Source organism: Sphaeramia orbicularis, chromosome 16 (genome assembly GCF_902148855.1).
Source record: "Sphaeramia orbicularis chromosome 16, fSphaOr1.1, whole genome shotgun sequence".
NCBI classification, from domain to species: domain Eukaryota; kingdom Metazoa; phylum Chordata; class Actinopteri; order Kurtiformes; family Apogonidae; genus Sphaeramia; species Sphaeramia orbicularis.
In genome coordinates this window covers 53,730,114-53,756,299 of record NC_043972.1, presented here as the reverse complement: position 1 = coordinate 53,756,299, position 26,186 = coordinate 53,730,114, and the positions used below count along the sequence as shown (strand labels likewise).

General features: G+C 38.9%; 1 protein-coding gene across 5 annotated transcripts in view; it reads right to left on the bottom strand.

The window, feature by feature from the left end:
* Positions 1-7,100: 7,100 nt before the first annotated feature.
* Positions 7,101-26,186, bottom strand: part of bbs9 (Bardet-Biedl syndrome 9) — a 194,973-nt gene continuing 175,887 nt past the window's right edge. For 4 of the 5 annotated variants that reach the window (XM_030158119.1, XM_030158123.1, XM_030158120.1 and 1 more), the window contains one exon: positions 7,101-8,706. In XM_030158119.1, the coding sequence (XP_030013979.1) occupies positions 8,360-8,706 (347 nt within the window). In that variant the 3' untranslated portion in view covers positions 7,101-8,359. The remainder of the gene's footprint in view (positions 8,707-26,186) is intronic. The other variant, XM_030158122.1, reaches the window with a different exon arrangement.

The window sequence follows — 26,186 nt, the reverse complement described above, 5'->3', positions numbered from 1 at the left end:
ATGCCTTTCATCTACTGAAAACATTTGGTACATCATAAAATGAAAGACACGACAAAAAAGATGCAAGACTTGATGGGAATTTAGGAGGTAGAATCCTATACCAGTCAAGAATGGGGCATTTCTCATCCAAAATCCAAGTGAGCAAATGGTCTTCTCTGGTTGCAGTCATTTCTGGACAGTTGTTTACAGGATGCTACACAAAGGTAAACAAGGGTCTGTTTTTAGAGACCTGCTGCTGCCTTCCAATGAAAAATTTTCTTTTTTCCCCCGAAAATAGTACATTTTCTCAGTTTAAAAAATCAGTATGTTTTCCATGTTCTCTTGTGAATGAAATATCGGTTTATGAGATTTGCAATTTTACATAACATAGCATTTTTTTACATAACATTTTACATAACAAACCAACATTGTCTTTTCATTCGGAAGCACTGATGTGCCAGCCATTTGTGAGATACTCTGTGAGGATGACATTGGAAGAAAATGGTCAGTGTGAAAATGTCCCATTGGCAAAGGTGCTAGCCATCAATACTGATTGACCTTCTGGTTCAGAGGGGTCAAATTCAAAACAATCAAAAACAAAGAGATTGCTGAAACTACTAAAACAGTGTTAAGAACTTTCTGATGCGCCTTTAAAACTTGGAAGAATGGAGGCGAATGAAGTCCACTGGAGACTGGAGATTAATTTAACATTTGGTGAAATAAAATCATAAAAAATTGTCACAAGGTTTTGTGTGTGTGTGCGTTCGTGTGTGTGTGTAGAAGAAGGACAAATACATATACATCTATAGGAACAGTATGAAAGAGGTGAGGTGTGCTGTAGGTGTGACACAGGAATTCAAGGTGGAGGTGGGTCTGCATCAGGGAATGGCTCTGAGTTCCCTCTTGTTTTCCGTGGTGATGGACAGGCTGACAAATGAGGATAGGTAGGAATGTCCATGGAGTATGATTTTTGCAGATCACATTGGGATCTGCAATGAAAATAGGGAGCATGTGTAGGAAAACTTGGAGAGGTCGAGGTATGCACTGGAAAGAAGAGGAATGAAAGTCAGCCGCAGCAAGACAGAATATATGTATGTTATTGAGGGATGGAGGTGGAACACTGAGAATACAAAGAGGTACAAAGAAGTATTTAGGGTCACCTGAACAATGAACAATGTTGGATTGGACAAGAGGTAAAAAGGAGAATACAGGTGGGATGGAATGAGTGGAGAAAAGTATCATAAGTGATGTGTGACAAAATAGCATCTGCAAGAAACTGCATGAATGTGTTTTAAATCCCATCTAATAAATTGCTTTCAATTTGTTAATGTTAATAATGAATCTTCTCAGTACACCACAGTAAATCTCATCATTGTTCGATTCTTGGACCAGTACTTTTCATCTCATACATGCTTCCTTTAGGTAACTTAATAAGGAAACACTCCATAAATTTTCATTGTTGAGCTGGTGATACCCAATTATACCTATCCATGAAACCTGATGAAACCAATCAGATAACTAAATTACAGGAGTGCATTAAATATATTAAAAGTTTTATGACCAACAGCTTTCTGCTGTTCAACTCAGACAAAACTGAAGTCACTGTGTTGGGCCCAAAAAATATTAAGGATGCACTTTTTATTTAATATTTATATCATTTATACAAGTAGCCACCATGGATTGCATCACTATGGAGTCCAACACCACTGTGAGGAATCTAGGCATTATTTTCAATCACATACAAAACAGATTTCTTGAACTGCCTTTTTTCATCTGCGAAATATTGCTGAAATAAGATATATTTTAATACAGAATGGTGTAGAAAAATTAATCCATACTTTTATTATTGTAATTTGCTTTTCTCAGGCTGTCCCAAGAAGTCTTTAAAGACCCTTCAGTTTATCCAGAATGCTGCTGGCCGTGTACTGACTAAAGCAGGGGTGGGCAACTCTGGTCTTTATGGGCCGGTATCCTGCATGTTTTAGATATTTTCCTCTTCCAGCACACCTGGTTCAATTCATGATCAGCTCATCATCAAGCTCTGCAAAAGCCTGATAATGAAGTACTGGCTTCCAGGTGTGATGGATGAGGGAAACATCCGAAACATGCAGGATACTGGCCCTCGAGGACCGGAGTTGCCTACCCCTGGACTAGAACCAGTATCAGAGAGCATATTTCTCCTGTGTTGGCTTCTCTGCACTGGCTCCCTGTAAAAGCTAGGATAGATCTTAAAATACTCCTCCTTACCTACATCTCCAAAAGTAGGAACGGGAGCTAGAGCCTTCAGCTATCAAGCTCCTCTACTGTGGAACCACCTCCCTGTCTGGGTCTGGGAGGCAGACACTGTCACTAAGTGTAACTGTTAGTATCTGTGAATTGGTTTATTAAGAGTCTGGTTTGACCAGCTCTAAATATAATAATAATAATAATAATAATAATAATAATAATAATAATAATAATAATAATAATAATAATAATAATAATAATGGATTACATTTATACAGCTCTTTTCTATTTATCCATTACTCAAAGTGCGTACAGTGGATCCATTATTCATTCACTCTCACATTGTTACTCTGGTGGTGGTAAGTTACATGCATGTCCACAGCTGGTCCTGGGGCAGGCTGATGGAAGCATGGCTGCCAATTCCCGCTAACAGCCCCTCTGACCACCACCAAACATTCACACACATTCATACACCAGTGTGAAGGCACTGCTGTGCCACTTGCTGTCATGCTGCTACTTGTAAACACTGCTGTTTTATTTTGTTTTAACATGCTGCCCAGTTAAATCTTCTACTGTAGCATTTATTTATTAGGTTTTTTACTGTTATTTATTCTTATACAGGACTAATTATTATAGATTATTTTTAAGGATGTTGTACACTGCTGAGTACAAATTTCGTTGCATGTATAAGCATGCAAATAAAACTAAATTTAACCTTGAGTAGCACTGGAGGCACGGTGCGTGAAGTGTCTTGCCCAAGGACACAACGGCACATGACTAGGACAGAGCAGCATCCAAACCGCCAACAGCCTGCTCTACCTCCTGAGCCATGGCCGACCACAAATGTAAGGAGTCATGAGATAACTTTTGTTGTGATTTGCCACTATATAAATAAAATTTGATTGATTAATTAATTAATCAGTCAAATTAATTAAAGATTAATTAATTAAAGATTGATTGAAGACTTAAAGGAAAGGAATACAGGACAGTAATGAGACCAGTGATAATGTATGGTGTAGAGATGGTGGCGCAGCTGAAGATGTTCACTTTGTCTTTGGGAGTGACAAGGATGGACAGGATTGGGAAGGGACAGCTGAGGTTAGATGTTCTGGGGACAAAGTGAGAGAGGCCAGATTGAGATGGTTCAGACATGCATGCGGAGGAGGGATGGCGAATATACTGACAGAAGGATGATGAAGATGGAGCTCCCAGACAGAGGGCAAACATAAAGACCAAACAGGAAATCTATGGATGTGGTGAAGGGCATGTAGGTAGCTGGTGTAAAATAAAAAGATGGAGGGGACGGGATCAGATGGAAGCAGATGATTTGCTGTAGCGACTCCTAAAGGGAGCAGCCGAAAGTAGTTGTAGTAGATACAGACCTGATCAAAATCTTACGACCAGTTGAAAAATAGCTAGAATTTACCTTTTGCACATTTGGATCTTAATGAGGTTTTAAGTAGAGCTACAATATACAAAAGCAAGAAGGGGGAGTGAGACAAAAAGCACTTTGAAAAAGTAATTTATTGAAAACAAGTAAACTGAAATAGGCTGTTTATCAGCTGATCAAAAGTTTAAGACCGCAGGCTATAAAAGCCAAAATCTGCTCACAATTCTCATTTTCTGTCGGGCATTCACACTGTCATGCCCTCCTGATGGCTAAAGCTAAGAAGCTTTCTCTTCTTGAACGTGGTCGGATCGTCGAGCTGCATGAGCAAGGCCTCTCGCAGCGTGTGCCATTGCTTCTGAGGTTGGACGCAGTAAGACAGTCATTCTAAATTTTTTGACAGATCCTGAGCATTATGGAACAAAAAAGTCAAGTGGTAGACCCAAAAAAATTACACCTGCGCTGAGCTGGAGGATCCGATTGACTGTCCGTCAAGACACAGGGCGGTCCTCGACCCAAATTAAGGCCCTTACTGGTGCCGACTGCAGCGCAATAACCATCAGACGGCATCTGCGGGAAAAGGGTTTCAAAAACAAAAAACGAATTCAAAGACCTCGTCTCCTACAACGCCACAAAACTGCTCGTTTAGACTTTGCCAGGGAGCATCAAACATGGGACATTGAGAGGTGGAAAAAAGTTTTATTCTCTGATGAGAAAAAAATTAACCTTGACGGTCCAGATGGCTTCCAACGTTACTGGCATGACAAGGAGATCCCACCTGAGATGTTTTCTACCCGGCACAGTGGAGAGGGGTCCATCATGATCTGGGGTGCTTTTTCATTCAGTGGAACACTGGAGCTTCAGGTGGTGCAGGGTCGTCAAACGGCGGCTGGTTACGTGCAGATGTTGCAGCGGGCATCCCTCATGACTGAGGGCCCTCGTCTGTGTGGTAACAGCTGGGTTTTTCAACAGGACAACGCTGCAGTTCACAATGCTCACTTGACGAAGGACTTCTTCAGGGAGAATAACATCACTCTTTTGGACCGTCCCGCATGTTCCCCTGATTTAAATCCCATAGAGAACATTTGGGGATGGATGGCAAGGGAAGTTTATAAAAATGGCCATCAGTTCCAGACAGTTGATGCCCTTCGTGAAGCCATCTTCACCACTTGGAGCAATGTTCCCACCAGCCTCCTGGAAACACTCGCATCAAGCATACCCAAACAAATTTTTGAAGTGATTAACAAGAACGGTGGAGCTACTCATTACTGAGTCCTACTGAGAAAATTTTTTGTTCTGGTTTGGAGAGTTTTTTGTAATTTTTTGAGCAATGGTCTTAAACTTTTGATCAGCTGATAAACAGCCTATTTCAGTTTACTTGTTGTTTTCAATAAATTACTTTTTCAAAGTGCTTTTTGTCTCACTCCCCCTTCTTGCTTTTGTATATTGTACCTCTACTTAAAACCTCATTAAGATCCAAATGTGCAAAAGGTAAATTCTAGCTATTTTTCAACTGGTCTTAAGATTTTGATCAGGTCTGTATAAGGATTTTAAGGTAACATTTTATCTTTACAAATTGGATTATTACTTGTGAACTCATTAATGTAATCCAATGTTCATATTAAGATCAAATACACCTGTTTTATATTTACAAAGAAAGAAAACACTGAACTTGCTGGCATATATAGGACTGACGTGTTTGAACTGAACGTGCATAAGACTGACTTTATTGCATACTGATAAATAGTGATCTTAAGTGTAAGAGAGTAAGAGTTTTGCTAAGTAGTTATTAGTTATTTGAAGTCTTCGTCTTTAGCTCAAGTTCAATATAAAACAAAGCCTCCTATGAATGTGTGCTCATTGCTGTCAGTAATATCACCTGGAAATATACTGACTGAAATTACAATTTATTCAGGTTTGTCCCAACTGAGTCTTGTTCCCTTTTGTCTCTACCCCCCCCCCCCCCCATTATTTTCAGTGTTCTCTGTTTTTCCCCTTCATCACCCCCCACCCCCAAACATTCCTGTCTGGCATCAGTAGAATACTCTTCAATCATTATTTATTGCAATAAAAATACAAATACAGCACAAATGGAAGGTTTGATTAGGTAGCATGTACTTTTATTACTAAGTTTTATTAAATAAAGTTGATTAAGAATGATCTTTTACAGGTTTCATTCTGCCTTCACCGGACAGGATTCTGAATCATTTGACAGCTAATACAATACAAATCTACTCTATTTTACAAATATTCATCATAACCTGAATCACAAAGAGCCTCTACTGCTAATGTGAAACCTCAGTAACATCACAGAGGGTATTGTCACAATCCTTCTTTGCAGTATTGGGCTGAAACATGCAGTCCAATCACAGCTTGAACTACGAACAGTAGTCATTTAAAACAAACTAAAGCAAAACTCAAAAAGGCAAAACAAGCTTATAACGTTCCCTAGTGGACAGAAGGACAGAACATACAGAAATGATACAGGTGATACAGATAAGATACAGCTACTGGGACTGTCACTGGCTGAGCTGGCACAGCATCTACGGCTCTAATCTAAATGCATTCTGGCAAAAAAAGGGAATGTGTGTATTTTTACGGAAAATGCAAAATACAGCCTCTAGCTGAAAAAAAGATACATGCTGTAAATTGAAATAAATGCTAATAATAGTGCACCTTTTAAATTACATGCCTTTAATTCATTAATTTAGCCAATAACTTTTTGAGGTAACTGATGACAGATTTGCGTAATTTATTACCTCACCCCCCGAAGGGGAGGCAAAGGGTGTTGGTTTTGGTTCGGTTTATTTCTTTCTTAACACTCTAGCAGCAAAACTATTGGTTGAATTCATACAAAATTGAGTTTATAGATTGCCAGTGATGCAGAATAGATCTGATTAGATTTTAGGAACAGCAGGTTAAAGTTAAATTTTTTTCTGAATTTTGAAATTTTTTTTCCCATTTACTTATAATGGGCAAAATTTCAAATGTCTGTAGCAGCAAAACTAGTGGGTGAATTCATACCAAATTGGGTTTATAGATTGGCAGTGACCCAGAATAGATCTCATTATATTTTGGGAAAAGTATGTCAAAATTTCAATGTTTTAGGAATTTAAATTAAAAACATTTTTCGCATTTACTTATAATGGGTGAAATTTCATGTCAGTAGCAGCAAAACTATTGGTTGAATTCATACCAAATTGGGTTTATAGATTGCCAGTGACCCAGAATAGATTATATTGACTGTACTGTTTATATTTTGGGAAAAGTAGGTCAAAGTTCAAATTTTTTATGAATTTTTAAAATCTTTTTTCTCCTCCAATCTACTTATAATGGGCAAAATTTCAAATGTCTATAAATACATCAATTTTGTTTCACATATATAGAGGTAATTGATATGCTGACATCACCACATGCATAGAAATGATGACATCAGCTGGATTGATGCCAAAATGTGCTCGAATACGTGCAAGGGGTGGGGTTTGTTGTGCCTGGCACCACTTGCTTATTTTTGTATAAGTGCACACCGGTTAATACCCCAGCAGCAACGACCAAACGACATCAAAATTAGTGTCCACATGTCCTTGAGTATACCAGATGGAAAAAAAAACTGGATGCAGTAGCCCAAGGACTGGTGGTTGTAGGATGTGGCCTTAATTTACCCGGAAGAATCGGCATAGTTGGATGCAACAGCCGGTTATCCTTAGTGGTGAGGCTTGGTGCCACACAAGGGGGCGAGAGGGCGGGTCTGACGTCACATCCAGAAGTGTGTGTAGACGAGGGGGCGGTTTGGGGCCTAACTGGGATTAGGGAGGTGCAGGGCTGTGGGCTCAACTGCTGCTCAGACTAGAAGAAAAAACTGATGAGGTGGAGTAGGAAAGAGGAAGTAGAGAGTCAGCAAAAAGTCTGAGGAGGGAAGGAGGAGGTGGACTTTGCCTTTATCCCTTTTCTTCATGGGCCTAGACTTCACCACAGTCTCTCGATACAAATGCATCAGACCTACTGGATGTGGTGTGGCCCAACAGCACAGAGACAGAGAAAAGCGAGCAATTACTAAACAATAAAAAATGCATCTAATAAGTTTCTGTGCTACATTGAACTATGTATCCTGAACTGTGTATGTACAGATATAAACAATCAGTATGATTAGACAGTATATGTGTGGAGCTGTATATGGACTTACACTGCCCCTTCTGTTTGTAGGTATGTACAGAATAAGTGTAGGCTTTCTGGTGATGTTTGATGATGATGATCAATTTTAATATATGCCTTCTTTGTGTAATAGGTTGTTTTGCTGCTAATGAAATTTGACTGATGAAATTACAACTTAGGAGAGGGAAGAATTGCAGTAATGCTTTCAGCTGCTGGTTCCGGCTTCTTAACTCTACTATGTACTAAGTCTGATTTAGACAGATATTGCTGAAACACACGTCCAAACACAATGTCAAAATATACAAAACCTTTTTGGTTCATTATAAAGCAAATTGCATGTCACAGTCAAGGTATATTAATGGGAACATCTCCTGTTGCCACAGAACTATGTATAGTTAGAAAAACTGGTGTTTGCCTCATCGGTGCAAATCTATGCTAAAAATACTGCAGTAATATTGATCTAAAAATGACACAAAAATGCAGAATGATTAGTTATCCTGATTGCCCAGTTATATGAACAGCCATTTATATGCATTTCATTATGTTTGGTTTATGTGTGAATATGTACTGGATGTGTATAAATGCATATTCTCCAAGCTTGTTTCCCTAAACCTGTCAGCCTTCTTCAGTCTCTGGTTCCTTCTTCTTCTCCTTTACTTTAACAGAAGGCTTCCCAGAAACTTTTTTGTCTGCCACCTCCTTGCTGGAATCCTTTCCTTCCTTGTCTTTTTCCTTTTTCTCTTTCTTTTCCTTGGAAGAAGAAGAGTCTTTCTTAGATTCCCTCTTTGCATCCTCCTTGGACTGTTTACTTGAATCTTTTTTTGACTCCTTTTTCTCCTTTGACGATTCCGTCTTCTCTTTTTTGACCTCCTTGACAGAGTTTTCTGCACCACCCATCTCTTCTTTTACAGATGCCTCTGATGACTCCTTAGAGGCCTCCTTCCTCTCCTTGGAGTCCTTATCTGAATGAGGAAAGACAGAAAAAGGTAAATTCATACTTCTGCAGTGCTCATAACTGGCCAAGATGACTACTCAATTAGTGTGTTTCAATGCAAGACCCATTCTTCACAACGTGTAATATGTTTGTTTAGAATTCATTATCTGTTTTGATGAAATTGTTATCCCAACTTCTATGATAAGGAATAATGCCTTGAAGTGCCACTAACTGTAAATATCAAATTTTGACCAGATCCAGAGTTTTATTTTGTTTAAAATCAAAATGCATTTACATGAGAAAGATCATCCACAATGAAACAACAGGAAATCAGCTATTTCATTTTTGTTGTTTTTAACAAGAAACGGTGTTTTCATCATTCACTGAAGACAGCAGGAAGACATTTGGGTGATATGGGGGTTCCTTGTTAGGCAATGTCTCAGATTAAATAAGTAAAGGGCCTTACATTCTGACACTTAATTGAAATGCGAAACACACAGGTGATTTGACTCTTCCAAGTCTCTTCTGAGACCAAAAACAGGAACTTTCTGTATCAGAAACTATTTTACAGCTGCAAAGCTGATCTTCTTTGATTTGATGTGCTGTAATGAAATAAAACAGGCCCCTTAAATGGTGTATTGACTTCAAATTACACTATGTCTCAATGTAGGCAAACAATTTCCAAGCATCTGACACACACCATTGGCTATTTTTTGTATTTCATACTATAAACAATCAGACTAAATACACTGGGCTACTAATATCTAGTAATATAAAATGAAACTGCTCTAAGTTGTCCTCAAAATGAGTTACAAGATGTCTCAAGATGAATGAGGATTATTGTCACACAGAGCTGTGTTTTGCTCTGTAGCAGACTGATGCAAACACACAGCTGATTTCAGTGGTGCATTGCATCAAGACAAATTGAATGACAATAGCACCAAGTATATGATATAAGGCCCCTTAACCAAAGTATTCCCCACTCCCATCACATACGCATTATGGAGCCCCGCCTTCTACAGATCGGACTGATTGTCTGATAAAATGATAATGGGAGCGTTGTCTGCAAACAATGAGACGAAAATCTTATCTCCATGAGAACTCTGAAGGGTTTAGAGACTGCAGCCTGGTATCTCACTGTTTGTGGAGACTGTAGACCAGCCTTTCAAAGTGTCTGCATGTGTCTGCGTGTGTGTGAACAAATCTGTCTTCGCATGTACACGCTGAGACTGAATTGTACAAGTGTTTAACGACTCCAGAGGAGATTTCTAATCAGCCGGCTCATCGTCTATGGCTTAAAGAAGGAGAGAGAGATTGGATCAAGTATGTGTATTTGAGCACACACAGCCAGTGGGCACCCCCTACAAAGTCTCACTTATGGGGCTTAGTTAGAAACTAGAGTAGAATATTTCAGATATACCGTATGATTGATTGAGATGTAATTCTTATGCTTTTCTGTGGTGTAAAACTAGCACACAATTCAGTGTAAGAGCATAGAAGAACACATCTACCACATTTGTGCAGAATAGTGTACAATGTATGCGTAATATACATGTATAAAGATAAATATCAAGTCACATGTATATTTTCAGTAAAACAACAATGAAAGTATACAACTATTTTCACTAAAACAACTTCAACAAATGCACAGTGCCTGTTAAGAAGTGATGTAAATTAGTTAAACATATATCATGTAAAATAGGTAGCTGCATAAATATTCACCTAGTGAAAGTCACTGACCAAATTCAACACAGGTCCAGCCAAATGATGCTGGTAGTTCAGTGAATGTGTCTTGGGGTAATCATGGGACTCCTAATACTTCAGGCTTTAATAACACCATGAAGACAAAATAACACTCCAAGAAGCGTTGTCAATAAAAATGTCAGAGGACAAATAAAAAAAGACAAAAATCCAAGTCATAGATAATCCCAGACACACAATCAGTTAAATCCACCGTTAAGAAAAGGAAGAAATATGGCATGTGGAAGTCTGCCTAGAGTTAGGCTGTCTTCACAAACTGAGTAAGAGAAGGACACCAGTGAGGGAAGCCACCAAGATAACTATGACTATTATGAAGAGGTTAAAAGCTTCAGAACCTGAGACAGACTGTAAACAACAATTGTTGCCTTGGTTCTTCACTGGTCAAATCGTATCGGAAGACTGACTTTTTAAAAAGGAGGCCGCTTTTAAAGAAAGCTTGACTATAATTCAAGGTTGTTTGGTCTGATGAGACCAAGATGGAGCTTTTGACCATCAGACTAGATGCTCTGCCTTCCATGTCCTAGTGTAAGATGAGCATATACTTCCTATATGTCTGATTCCCACTGTGAAGCATGGAAGAGGAGGTGTGACGATGTGGGGATTCTTTGCCGGTGACACTGTTGGGGGTTTATGCAAAATTCAAGGCACTCTTAACCAGCATGGCTACAACAGCCTTCTGCAGTGACATTCCATCCCATCTGGTTTGTATTTAGTAGGACTATCATTTGGGTTTTCGACAGGATAATGACCCAAAACACATCTTCAGCCTATGTAAGGGCTATTTGATCAAGAACAAGAATCACAGTGCTGCATCAGATAACCTGACTCCCACAATAACCCGGCCTAAACCTGACTAAGATGGTTTAGGATGAGTTGGACTGCAAAATGAAGGCAACGGAGCCCACAAGTGCTTAGAGCTACTGGAAACACCTTCAAGACTGTTGGAAAAAAAAACATCCCAGGTGATTCTAATGAAGCTGATTGAGACAATGCCAAGAGTGCACAAAACTAAATGGAATAATCTAGTCACATGCCCTTTTCAAACTTTTCACTTCAATTGTAGTGAAACAATGACTATAAGTAGACAGTATTTTTTATATTATCTTCAATAACCATTTGAAGCCTATATAAAATGCTTTTAGAATGAGCTCATAACAATGCAAGACGAACAAAGTAAATTAAATAAATCTAAAGTGAAACAGTAGCTGCCAGACTAAACAATATATTGGCCTCATCATGACACAACAGAAACATTTCCATACATTCAAAGTACTTATAACAGGTCCAACATCATATCTGTCAATTTGAGACTCTGTCTTAGTGAGAAAGTACAGTCCACAAACTCTCTCAATATTACCAAAGCCACTGTCATAATTGTGGGGTGTTGATATTGGCATGGCAAAATGTTTAGACCAAAAGTCCACTGCATCCTCAGACTACGAATACTCTTTTTAAGCAAAGGGGGACTGCACATCAACCAGCTCCATCTCAAACAAGTGCTCAATAATACACATCATGTCTTTTGCTTTGGCACAGAAGTCTGTCTCAATGGGAATGTTGAGGTCTTGGACTCTCTCAGTTAAGTTCTCAGTTAGTCTATCATGATGGATGTTATATACAATCTAGGTGCTGTGCTTATGGAGGTACAGAGTTGTGGAAAATGTACCAGTTTAGTTTCCAGTAGGTGTGCAGTTGAGGTTGTTACCTTTGTTTTGAAGAAACAAAGCCTCTCAAAAATCAAATACTTGAATCTGACTTCAGGGGAGAAGACCTTGGACCTATTACACGCTGGAGAGACTATGTCTCTTTGCTGGCCTAGGAACGCCTCAGGGTCCCCCCCGGAAGAGCTAGAGGAGGTATCTGAGGAGAGGGAAGTCTGAGCATCCCTGCTTAGACTGTTGCCTCCGTGACCCAACCCCGGATAAGCGGTAGAAAATGGATGGATGAATCTGACTCTATGTGCATAGTTGCACAACTTCAGTGCGATGGGTTGATTCATTCATTGATAGTGATGACACAAATATTTGTTAAAAAGTTTTCCAAAAGCTTCCTTGAGACATCCGTTTTGCAAGTAATTCCAGGCTGCAAAGTGTTTATTTGTCTGAGACAGGCACTTTCTTCATGACTGAAGTGATGTTATCATTTTTATCAACACCTACTTCAATCAATGTCAGGGAGTATGTAATCTTTCACAGGTTCTACATCAGTAAAGGGTGTCTTCTGTCTAGTTAATTTCCAGGCTACATGCAGGGATAAAAACACTGTTCCCTTTTGTTAATGCAAAAGTGAACGATCTCCACTTGACTCTGTTGGAAGGTGCTAGTAGCCATTATAGTTTACTTCTCCACTCATCCAAACCTTCGAGAAAACCGGGTGATCATGGGAGGTGAGCTAACATGTAGTGCTGCTTCACATTGTATTCTTTTGTAATAACATGTTCTCATTGCACAGTAAACACACTGGAAAAGCTGGAAAAGCAATGAAATACTTAGAGTCCATTTGCTCAAGAATTGGTAATTTTCAGTCAACTTTCTGTTTATTTATGTTTTAGAGACACTTTTTGAAGGTTATTGTTAACAGCCAGAGCTGTTCTGGACCACCCATCTGAGTCCTTGACTGACAAGTTTCAATGACCTAATAGTAGGTGTTATGGGTGGGTATAATCCTGTTGCAGGCCCCAGATATCTCAAAATGACACAGAGGTGTCTAATGTTAGTTTTAGCAATATGAGATATCAGCCTGATTCACTGACATTTTCAGTTTTTAACCCCTTAATGCAGCCGGGCATACATTTGCGACATACCGTTACCATCACAGAAACAGCCAAAACACCGTATATATTCTCCCAATAACAGTTTGAGCATATTCAGCATGTTCCTAGGAACCATTTTCAAGCACTTGTTTCTTGTTGGATCGGTCGGTGATGGACCTACACCCGGCTAATGGAAGCAGAAGCTCCCAATTCTGACACACGAAAAAAGGAGGCTATAAAAGTGGATACATTTTTGCATATAAGGTAAGCTGTGTCAAAATAAAAATACTCACTAGTTTATTGTGTGCTTCTACAGCATATACAGTATATTAAAGTAGACTATTTGTAACAAATATTTGTAAAATTATTTGAATGTTTCAGTTTGTAACATTTAGTGACATGCGGCTTAAAAAAATGGTGCTAGCTGATCAGTGTTATATTTAGATAGCCTTCTTCATGCATACATTTTTGTTAGGAAATGCCATTGCAGTTCATTTCTATAATTATTATAAACATAAAATTCTGGGATATAAATGCAATTTCTGCTGAGGCTGGCAGTAGGCATAGGCAGGGGTAGGCTCAGCCCACCCAAATCTCTGTCTTGCCCACCCAATTGAAAGTTAAGGGAAAACGTTTATCCAATAGAAAAATACAACAGACTACACTACTATTGGGTCTCATTTGTGAGTGGGTGGGCAGCATACAGCTCACCCTATTCCGTCAGTGATTGGTTGTCATCATTGTTTTGCCTTGTGCTTCATTCGCTCATACAGCAGCTCACTGTCTGTCGTCCGTTTCTGAAATGCGGGGAAATAAATGACCCTCCTCGGTCTCTGCTGCACCTGGTTTCGGTTTACTACCGCAATTCTCTCTATTGCAGTTTCACTGTATCTGTGACTTTTTGACGTGCTCTTGGGCTGAGCACCATCTCTGGGCTCCTGCAGAGCAGCCGGCATCACATTATGCATGCACACACTGACTAAAGCAACGCCATAAAACACACACATTGGGCAACACAATGCCAGTAAAACACACACATGGTCTCTCAATTGAAGGAAGGGACAAAAACTGAGTGAGGGGCAAAAGATCTCTGTCACTAAATTATATTAATTATTTTAATAATTTTGTCATGCTGGTTTATATGTATATAGTTCTACTGACATTTGAGTCTATAGTTCAGGGTTGTAGACAGCAAAAGAAAGATTTGTTTCCTTGGTCATTTGTCACTTTTGAGATTGAATTTGAATAAGCTGTGGCTCAGGTGGTAGAGTGGGTCATCCAATAACCGAAGGGTTGGCGGCTCGAATCCTGCTCTGTCCTAGTCAGTCCGTCATGTCCTTGGGCAAGACACTTCACCCTCCTTGCCTCCAGTGCCACTCACACTGGTGTATGAATGTTTGGTGGTGGTCGGAGGGGCCGTAGGCGCAAAATGGCAGCCACGCTTCTGTCAGTCTGCCCCTGGGCAGCTGTGGCTACAGATGTAGCTTACCACCACCAGAGGGAGAATGTGAGAGTGAATGAGTAATGGGTCAATAATGTAAAGCGCTTTGGGTGTCTAGAAAAGCACTATATAAATCCAATCCATTATTATTATTATTATTTTTACTTTTTTTGGTTTGTGAAATATAAAAAAATATAATTTAGGTTTGTTTGTTTTTTTTAACTTTTGGCCAAGTTTCAGTTGTTTGTGCAGTTGTTCTATTTTGCCACTTTTAGTAGACTGCCACTTTAGCAGACTACCTTCTTTTTGTACACATTCTGACCACAGTGAGAATACTTTATTTTATTAGTATTTAATATTCATTCTTTTATTTTTTAGAAATACGCATGAAGGACTTTTAAAATCATTTTTATTTTATATTAAAGAGTAAATGAACACAGATAAGCTGCCCGACAACGGAATTTCTCTTTGGGGGTCAATAAAGTGATTCTTATACATAAATAAACCCCCAAACTTATTGTCAGTGCCGTCAGGACTGCAATTCAAATTGTCGCTGTTGGGCTATCAGGCCGCTATTAGGCTTCACTATCATTTGTAAAACCAAGTTGCTCACATGTTATTCCAACCAGTATGACTGGCTAGAACCGGCCCTGATTTCTGCCCTTTATTTTTACGCAGACCAGAATGAATGCAACAATGTTTTATGGGAAGAGGGTTGGTGGACTTCACATAAGAGTATCACCAGACAAGAGTGAAGAGATGGCACGGCTGTCTCAGCGATGGCAGCGATGAATAATACCATCTACCTAAACTAGGGGATGGAAATGGCAGTAATAATGCTATAATTTTGTGTAGTTACAGCCCACAACACATGGCCATATGTTTATGAATGTAGCCATGGGTATATGTTGTGTATATGATGTAATGAAAAATTTCTTTCCATAAGTGATTTTTTTCATCCAAAACAGCATATGAAAAAATGTGTGAGGTTAAATGCTATATTTTTCAGTTCTAGATGCCTGTTTCTAAATGTGTTGTGTATTTTTAGATCCACTGTGTTGTATAAGTTATAGTGTACATGTATAAATTATAAACTGAGGTATGTTATTGTTAAAATTGCACTTACATTGTTCTTAGATTTTTAGATTATTCAAATTTTTTGTGCAATGATAGAACCCCGTCAATGATTAAAAACCAATTGTAATAACAGGCAGGTTGTGATTGAGTTTTCATACACGTATAGCCTACATTGCTGGCACTAACTTTCACCTCAACCGAACTGTCGTCAGTCTCGGAATTCGCAAATCATGGCCACCTTAATGCATGGGGCTTACCTGGGCTGAAGCCCAGGGGCCTATCATTTTTGGGACAGGAAGAAAGACCCGTGTTCAATGCTAAGGAGTCAGACCAGTGTGGCTCCTCCCAACTCCAACTTCAGCCATGCTGTGCGCTACGGTGTGTCAGTATATGGCAGTACACGGTGAGCCCAGTGACAGCTCAGGGTTTGAGGTGTTCATCACACATGTCTTTGGCTGACAGGGTGAGCATGGACATCAAAGTATCGCGGGACACTGGGGCTAAACATTCATTCATTGCTCAGTCAGTGTTGGCTTTTTCGTCTGACTCTGAGACTGGTTTTGTGGTTATACAGGGAATGGAACTTAGCTTTGTTCCTGTGCCGCAACATAACGTGGTCTTAGACTGTGACCTGGTTAAAGGTGTATTTCCAGTTGGTGTTCGCCCTGCTTTACCTTTAGAGGGAGTGCAGTTTAGTCTACTGGCCTGCCACCGCCTGTTGTTGTAACCAAACCTCTGGAAGTGTCCTGTGAGAGCTCTGGTGACCTCAGTCCAGTCTGCGCAGTGACGCATGTACAGAGTAAAATTATGACTGATTCTGTTGCAATAACTAATGTTGATAAGGCATTGATTGATCCAGTTTCACTGTGTGGTCTGTTGCCATGTGTGTTGTGTCTAGAAACCAATAGATTAAGGTTCAGAAATTGGACACGTCTCTGTCTGCGTTGTGGGACCAAGTCGTGCCTGATGACCAAATTAGAGATAGTGCTCAGGGTTTTTTTTTGTTCATGATTAGTTGTTAATTGGTAAGTGGATGTGAAGGTGGGAGAAGCTGTATGTCAGATTGTGGTGGTGCTTAATTGAAATTATAAATGAATATCAAGGTTGACATCCAAAAAACTCATCTGAGAGCTTTCCAAGTTAGACCTGAATACCAAACATGAAGGAGGTCGAATGATTTAGTGAAGAGTAATTGTGTTGACAGTGTCACATAGACAGACACATAGATAGCCAGCCAAGGGATATAAAAGGGCAGTATCTGGCCAGTGGACCATTAAAATGCCTGATTTATGGTCAGAATGTGACAAACATTTCAGAAATCTAGTGGTAGACCATTTAAACAATTATATTGATAAATAAAAATGTAACATTAAGTAAAATCAAAACAAGCTCCAAAGCAAATTATAACATTTGCCATTATCATTTTCTTGCCTAGCCCCCTGTTAGCAATGAAACAACTGAATTCACTGTTTTACTGCTTTTATCCATAGAGTGTTTTCTTTTGAGCAGACTTCTAAAACCATACATACACTGCCCTCAGGGCTTTTATAGTCTGACATCAAAAATGTGCTGGATGTGTTTGCATCTAAGCAGTGAAGTTAAAATGAGACTTGTGAAAAAAAAAAAAAACTTACTTGTGTATATAACTTACTGTGTGTATGGGAACATATGAGTGATTAAAATATAGACAATACTACAAATGTGTGTGTGTGTGTGTGTGTGTGCGTGTGTGTCAACATTTTTTTGTGGAAGGCTTAACACTGAATTTTTGTGTAGGTCTTTTCATAAGATTGTTGAGAAATACAGACTGCTGCCTCTCAAAGAAGAGTATATTTTAGCAAAAAAGTAAGATATGTGAAAATTTCTCCTTCATGTGGACAGCAAGACCATTCCCTACTTCCAAAAAAACCATCACCACTTCTACATTTCCTTTTTAGCTCTTAGTGCCGGAAATTTAGTCGGCTACCGGGTGGAGTGGTAGCAAAAGATTGGTAAACATTGACGTTGTAAGACAAGATGGCAGCTTCCCTCCTGTATGGGAAGCCAAAAAGGTCAAGTCACATTTTAACAGTCTACTACTTCAACACACTAACAAAGTGGAAGTTTGTAGACTAAACAGAGCAGAGGCTGGTGCTCCACATCACTCTGAGCAGCTGGGAACTGCTTGGTGTAAGAGGGGTGAGAAAATTCAAACAAATCAAATGTGGGGTGAGAAAATTCAAACAAATCAAATGTGGGGCAAACGGTATGTTTGTATAGGACTATGCGGGATATGTTATGAATGCTGATAAACTTACATCTTGAAAGAAAAATTACTCATCATGAAATCAATTTTCAATCAATCAGTATTATTTTAATTTCTCTCTGAAATAACTTTGAATGGTGAGAGACAACTTCTATATTTAATTCTACAAACACTAGACAACTGCACAATCATATACCTAATTGTAGGTCTATTTCCCTGCCAAATAAATCTCGAAAAATGTTTGTTCATTTCTTAGAATTGTTCATTTGGGATCTGCTGGTATTGTCTGGGACAAATATTAAAGTGCATATTAATTTTAATTGCTTCAAATCACTGTGCTGATCCTAAAAAGGGCATTAGGTTCCATCTGCTCAGATCAGCTTTCATTCTGAAAACCAAGGGTTCATAATTCAGAACTTTTTTTTTTAACAGACAGGAAAATTGATAGCTAAGCATTTCAGTATGTCTAAATCCCAATTTATTTTAAGTTTGTCTCTAATTGCTTGACTGGGAACATAGTTAAACGTTAGTACTTGGGATGTGGGTAATTAGTCTGTAAAACAATAATGCTCCATATTCTTCAAAGGTTGTAAACAATTCTGGGAAAGAACCACCAGGGGATCCCAGACATATTAAAATATCATCTGCAAACAGAGCTAGTGTTTTAATACCCTGTATTTTCTCATTTTGTCTTATCCATTGATTCAAAGGTTCTATAAAAATTACAAAAAGGAGGTATAAAGGGCAGTCTTGTCAGCATCTCCATCGTATGTATGAAAAACTTCAAAGTCCATCATTAATTCTCATCTTAGCTACTGGCTTGTAACATAGTGCTTGTACTATATTAACAAATCTCTGATGAAGCTGGAATCTGCCAAGTGTTCTATACAAAAAGGATCAGCCTATGGAGTTTGAGTTTTTTTGGCATTTAGACCCTGTATGACTGTTTCTAGTTTATTATTTTCTATGTGACTGATTACGCTCAACATTCACCTTTCACTTTTTCAATTGGTGCATAAAAAACCCAGAGAAGCTCTGACTTTTTCACTAAAATGGACAGCTAAAATAGACCACAGCTACTAATATACATCTACTGCCATGGCAGGCATTGCTCAGATGGTAGAGCAGGTCGTCCAATAACCAGTCGTCCCGCTCTGTCCATGTGCTGTTGTGTCCTTGGGCAAGACACTTCACCCTCCTTTTCTCCAGTGCTGCTACTCACTCTGGTGTATGAATGTGCATGAATGTTCGGTGGTGGTTGGAGGGGCCGTAGGTGCAGATTGGCAGCCACGCTTCCATCCATCTACCCCAGGGCAGCTGTGGCTACAAATGTAGTTTACCACCACCAGAGTGTGAGAGCGAATGAATAATGGATCCTCTGTACGCGCTTCATAGAAAATTGCCATATAAATCTAATCCATTATTATTACTGCTTTTGTCCACGAACCAACTGCTAATAATCACACAATAGTAGAAGAAAAAACACAAATTTACATTTTTCTCTGAATATTTTCTGAACAGTCACTTAAAATATGTGATACATTTGTGAGATAATCTAATTATAATCTGCTTGAACTTCCTTTAAAATCAATTTGTGGGACACTCACAATAGGCTGAGTTAAAATGCTGTGGAGTTCTGTGGTGGGATATCTGGTCACTGTAGGACTAAGTCATTTTCACATGGGACTAGAATCACTTGGAAATAGCTGGTACTTTTCATCCATGTCACTAGAGTATGATATTTTAATTCAGTGTGAATCTGCAGCAGCTACATCTGGATTGGATTGATTTGACAAGAATCATGGGTAATGCAGTTACTTATGCTACACATCACTGACTATAGTAATCGATTCTTGAGGAAATGAATAGGTGGTGTTTCATTGACTGAAAGAGGCTTTCTAGAGAGGAAAAAAATGGCAAATAATGCATCTTATGTTGAGAATGACTTGTATGATGACACGACTGTCCTTCAATGGTTTGTTAGGTGGTTCTGTAAAAAGAAGTACTTGGTGGTGCGTATCATATATATATTTTTAAAAGTACTAAAAGATGAAGACTGATGTGTGAATCAAAACTAAGGCTAGGGTTTTGTTTCAAATTTCTCTCCATTTTAGTACGTTTTTATTTGAACTGACATGCTTTACAAGGTTGAGATGGTTTATTGTGACATTCTTATCACAAAGCTTAGAGTTTTTGTCACGGAATCTATTTTTGACTGTATGTATTGCTCAAGTTTGAGATTATTCTTGGCTGTTCAAGTCACCCTGATAAAATATTTATGAGAAGTATGTATGAGACAACTCAGGGTCTGCTCCCATTTTTCATGTTAGCATCTACTGAAAATGTAAAAAAATGACAGTCTTTGCTTTCAACGTATGGGGCTGCCTAATCTTTCACTGGAGTTTGGATAGAAACACTTGTTTGTTCCTTTGTGGAACAAAAACAAAAACCACAGCAACAAAAAGCTGCATGTTGATTAGATAAGTGAAAGAAAAGAACGATGTAATCTTTGCAGTGTTCAAAGCTCATATTTTCTGCCTGGATTCATTTGTTAGCAGGAGATCATGGTACTGCATTCATCTGCAGGCAGCCGTAGTCAAAATAGAGGCAAGCACAGAATGCCCGCATTAACACCAATACAGTACACAATACAGAATCCACTCTATGTGTGAGAAAGAAAGAAAGAAAGAAAGAAAGAAAGAAAGAAAGAAAGAAAAGAAAGAAAGAAAGAAAGAAAGAAAGAAAGAAAGAAAGAAAGAAAGAAAGAAAGAAAGAAAGAAAGAAAGAAGTCAACAGTGTTGGAACTTCCAGGACTCCATTATTGTGTCTGAGAAATGAGCCCAGTAAATTAAAAATATGAAATATGTACTAAATGGGCCTGAAAGGGCATAAACCAGTTCTCATGCAAAAGTTGCGATCTATAAAAATAAACTTGACAAGAGAATGTAGGCTCATGTACAGCAACTCTGACCTCTGTGTATGAATTGATAAGATAATAAGGTACAATAATACCTGCGACAATTAAGTTTCACTTCATATACCATGCTACTTATATATCCACTTTGTTATAAACAGTGATAGAGCAGTAGTGATATCTGTGTTTCAAGAGAAAGGTTCCAACTTCTTAATTCACATTCCTCTCAATATAATCAGCATGGTTTCACGATCACATTCCACAGCCCTGAGCGAGTAGAGGGTCAGATTGTCAGCTGTAGAGCACACCACAGCCTTTGAAATGTGAGGATGATGACAAGATGAGGCAGGTGGTAGAATGCAGGAAAGTTGGAATTACCTTTCAGAGATATTGAGCCTGAATATACCAAGTCTTTTTCACCTCAACCACATTAATAAGATGAACTGATGTGATGATCATAATTGGCTAGAAATTCAAGATGTTAACTAACTAACAAAAAAAAAAATAAAAAAAAAAAAAAATACATATATATATATATATATATATATATATATATGTATATATATATACACACACACAGTATATGTATATATATATATATATATATATATATATATATGTATATACACATACAGGGTGGGGAAGCAAAATTTACAATGAACATTTAGTTGTTTTTCTCAGCAGGCACAACGTCAATTGTTTTGAAACCAAACATATATTGATGTCATAATCATACCTAACACTATTATCCATACCTTTTCAGAAACTTTTGCCCATATGAGTAATCAGGAAAGCAAACGTCAAAGAGTGTGTGAGTCGCTGAATGCACTCGTCACACCAAAGGAGATTTCAAAAATAGTTGGAGTGTCCATAAAGGCTGTTTATAATGTAAAGAAGAGAATGACTATGACCAAAACTATTACGAGAAAGTCTGGAAGTGGAGGAAGCAACAAAAAACGTACCAAAGCTTTTATTAAAGCTCTCAAATCCAAAATCCTAAAGGATCCAACCAAATCCAACTACAAGACTGAGATACCAGGTATTGCCATGGCTTAAAGCAAACTACCCAGATGGAAATTATGTATGGACACAGGATGGTGCTCCAGCCCACACAGCTAGAAAAATACAAGATTTCTGCAAATCCAACTTGAGCAGTTTTTTGGAATCATGTTTATGGCCGCCTTCTAGCCCAGATCTAAACCCTCTGGATTGTGCTATTTGGGGCGTTTTAGAACACGCTACCAATAGAACATCACACAGCAATGTCGACTTTCTTAAAGATACTATTAAAGAAGAATGGGAGAAGTTGTCACCCGAATATTTGAGGAACACTTGCACAAGTTTCAGGAAGCGTGTGAAGGCAGTTATTGAGAAAGAAGGACACATAGAATAAAAACATTTTCTATTATGTAAATTTTCTTGTGGCAAATAAATTCTCATGACTTTCAGTAAACTAATTGGTCATACACTGTCTTTCAATCCCTGCCTCAAAATATTGCAAATTTTGCTTCCCCACCCTGTGTGTATATATATATATATATATATATATATATATATATATATATATATATATATATATATATATTTTTTTTTTTTTTACAACAGTGAGACATGCCTTGCTTCCAAGCAGTCCACTACCAAAAGCAATTAATAATAAGTGAACAGTTGGAGTTCAGTTTGCTGTGCATTCATGTGCCTCCCCCTATTTCCTCCCTTCTTCCCCCTCCCCCACTCTCTCTCTATTTTTTGGGACGTGGTCATGGCTCAGGAGTAGATCAGGTCATCCAGTAACTGAAGGGTTGGCGGTTTGAATCCCACTCTGTCTTAGTCATGTGCCGTTGTGTCCTTGGGCCAGACCCACCCACCTCCAGTGTCAGTCACGCTGGTGTATGAATGCATATGAATGTTTGGTGGTGGTCAGAGGGGCTGTTTGGTGTGAACTGGCAGTCTGCCCCAGGGCAGCTGTGGTTACAAATGTAGCTTACCACCACCAGAGTGTGAATGTGAGAGGTAATGAATAATGGATCAATACGGTAAAGCGCTTTGGGCGCCTTGAAAAGTGCTATAGAAATCAAATGCATTATTATTATATTTCTTCCTCTATGTCTCTCTCTTTAACCCCAACTGGTCAAGGGAGATGACCATCCACCAGAGTTGGGGTCTACTCCAGGTTTCTGGTTTGTCCTCACCACTGTCACTGTGTTTGCTCCCAGAGGATTCTGTTGGTGCCCGTGAACTGACTTATTAAGGGTCTACTTTAGACCAGCTGTAAATGTAAAGTGAGAAAACTTCTGTTACGCTGTGGCGCTATATAAATAAAATTTGATTGATTGATTGATTTGGTTTATGGGGTTTCAAATCAGTTCCATGGATATTTCGTACTTGTAGCCAACGTGTTAAAGTACAAATTAATTCGAGAAAGAAAATACTGATGAATCCGACAAATGTTTTTATACACACTTTACATCCAAGTCTGGGCATTTGACTCACTCACTGAGAGTAGGTAGTCAGTTTGAGGGAAGATTCCAATGTGATACCTAAATGCTAGCGAAATACACCAAATTAAAATCCCTTTCCAGTATTTTGGGACCAATATACTATATATGTCATATTCCACAGAGTTACTAAGAGGTGACAAACAGATCAGAAATAAAGGTTGGTGCAGCATGTAAAGGACATCATTGTCCACTCCAGTGTATTCTTTGTATGTAAACTGAAAGGGATCCAGTGCATGTTTGACATGGGGTCTTGTAAGCACAGAAGCAGCCACTCCAGGGTCTTGTTGAGGTGTGACATAAGAGCCTCGGATCTGTAGTTGTTTAACTCAGCTGGATGCTCTACTTTGGGCACTGGTACAATACATGATGTTTTCCACAGAGTTGGAAACCTTTGCAGCTGTAGACTCAAGTTGAGGATGTTTTGAAGAGGTTCACACAGTTGAGCAGCCTTCTGGGCCATTGGGCCAGCTGCTTTCCCAGAATACAGTTTTTCTATCCTTATCCCTGCAACTGTGACAGACGGTCTAGAAAGCTCAGATGGACAATCCTGCTCTTTGGCAATAGTCTGTATCTCAGTAAATGAGTGAGTTATTTCTCTTCTAAAGCATAAATGTTTACATAATAAAGGAGAGGAGCAAGAATAAATAGGACAAATGAAGAAGCAGATGATGACTGATTCATCTCTATATTTTAAAGGGGACAATAAAAGAAAGAAACATGATGAGACACAGAGAGAGACCATTGCTCCCTCATTCTCTCTGGGTGTGGTATAGTGGGTGGGTTCTTTCCTGTGGTTGGCCAAGATATTTTCTCTCTGCTCAGCAACGCCCTGCTACTAACCAACATAGTTACGCACACACACACAGACACACACACACACGCACACACACGCGCCAAGAAATGCAGAACGTCCGGAGAAATATACACTAACTGGTCCCAAGTAGTGACATTTTGACCTGACACAAAAGAAGCTGAAGTGTTCAAGTTCTGATGGTCGTCCAACGTAAACGCTCACACAATGTACATGTCTCCATTCACTTTTCTGGTGCTCTCTGGATACAACTAAATAGAGGTAGCCACATCAAAGAGTACATTTGCAACACTGAAAATACACATAAACTTACATAACCAGACAGAGAAACATGCACAATTTCAGATAATATAAGTATGTTGCAATAATTCTTTCTACGGAGAACTATAAATGATGACTTGACATACGAAGTTTGCACATGTGAACACACACATATGATGTGCACACAATGCAGAACGCTACCTCTAGTGTGAGACTGTGAGAATGAATTTATGTTTAGTTGGTTTCTGTTTTGTGGTTTGTCTGTTGTTTTGCTTTGAAATCATCCCAGTGTTTTTAACACTTTTGCTGCTTGGAAATGCACACGTCCACACACACATACAGACAACCCAAGACCATTATTTGCCTTGTTTCACAGAAATCTTTCACCATCACACACCCACCAAATATGCCTAGTATGCTTTGTTATAAATATAACCTGTGTGTGGATGGCTGGATTTGAAGTCTGGTCAAGCCACAAATGTCTGCCAGCATTGCTCGCTTACTCTCACACATCAATTTTCACATTCACAGAAGACCGATGAAACATGAGCTCTCTGGCTGCCCATACAAGCTGAAATAATACGATGTGGCAGCAGACACTGTTGGTCCTGTAACCAGAGGTTTACAGGTTTGAATCTTAAAATAGCTGATGTGACAGTTAGTGTCCATTATTTCAGCTCACTTGCGCAAGACTGTAAGAAGTCAAGTCTGTTCACTGTGAGCTATAATGACCAGCTATAATAGTATCCAAATAAGCATAGCTACTCATTTCTCACATCAATGTTATGAACATTAAACAAAACATTAATGTTCAAACATACGGGTAATAATGATGTGAGACAGGGGCTGTGCATTATTATTCATTTCAGCAATGACACAGGCCAAAACTAGAGGTACTGATTAAACTTCTTTAATGTGGTAAAAATGTTACATTAACCAACATTTGTTTAAATCTGCTTTTACGAAGTTTGCGATCCTGATAAAGCTTCCTGCTTCTTTGATTGCTTTTACTCACTGACTCTGATTTCACCACTGTACCTCTTACCACTTGTTCTGTTTGTTCACTTATTTGTCTCTAACATGAAACCATGTTCATCTTGCTTTGGAAAGTGTAACAAAGGTAAGGGGAGTGTGTGGGAGCTCGATAACTGTGGTAAAGCAGTTCCTCAACCTTTTCCTCCTCATCTCTGTCAAAGATACTTTACCTTTTCCATATATATATATATATATATATATATATATATATACACTATATTGCCAAAAGTATTGGCTCACCCATCCAAATAATCAGAATCAGGTGTTCCAATCACTTCCATGGCCACAGGTGTATAAAATCAAGCACCTAGGCACGCAGACTGCTTTTACAAACATTTGTGAAAGAATGGGTCACTCTCAGGAGCTCAGTGAATTCCAGCGTGAAACTGTGATAGGATGCCACCTTTGCAACAAATCCAGTCATGAAATTTCCTCACTCCTAAATATTCCACAGTCAACTGTCAGCTGTATTATAAGAAAGTGGAAGTGTTTGAGAACAACAGCAACTCAGCCTTGAAATGGTAGGCCACGTAAACTGATGGAGCAGGGTCAGCGGATGCTGAGGCGCATAGTGTGAAGAGGTCGCCAACTTTCTGCAGTCAATTGCTACAGACCTCCAAACTTCATGTGGCCTTCAGATTAGCTCAAGAACAGAGAGCTTCATGGAATGGGTTTCCATGGCCGAGCAGCTGCATCCAAGCCATACATCACCA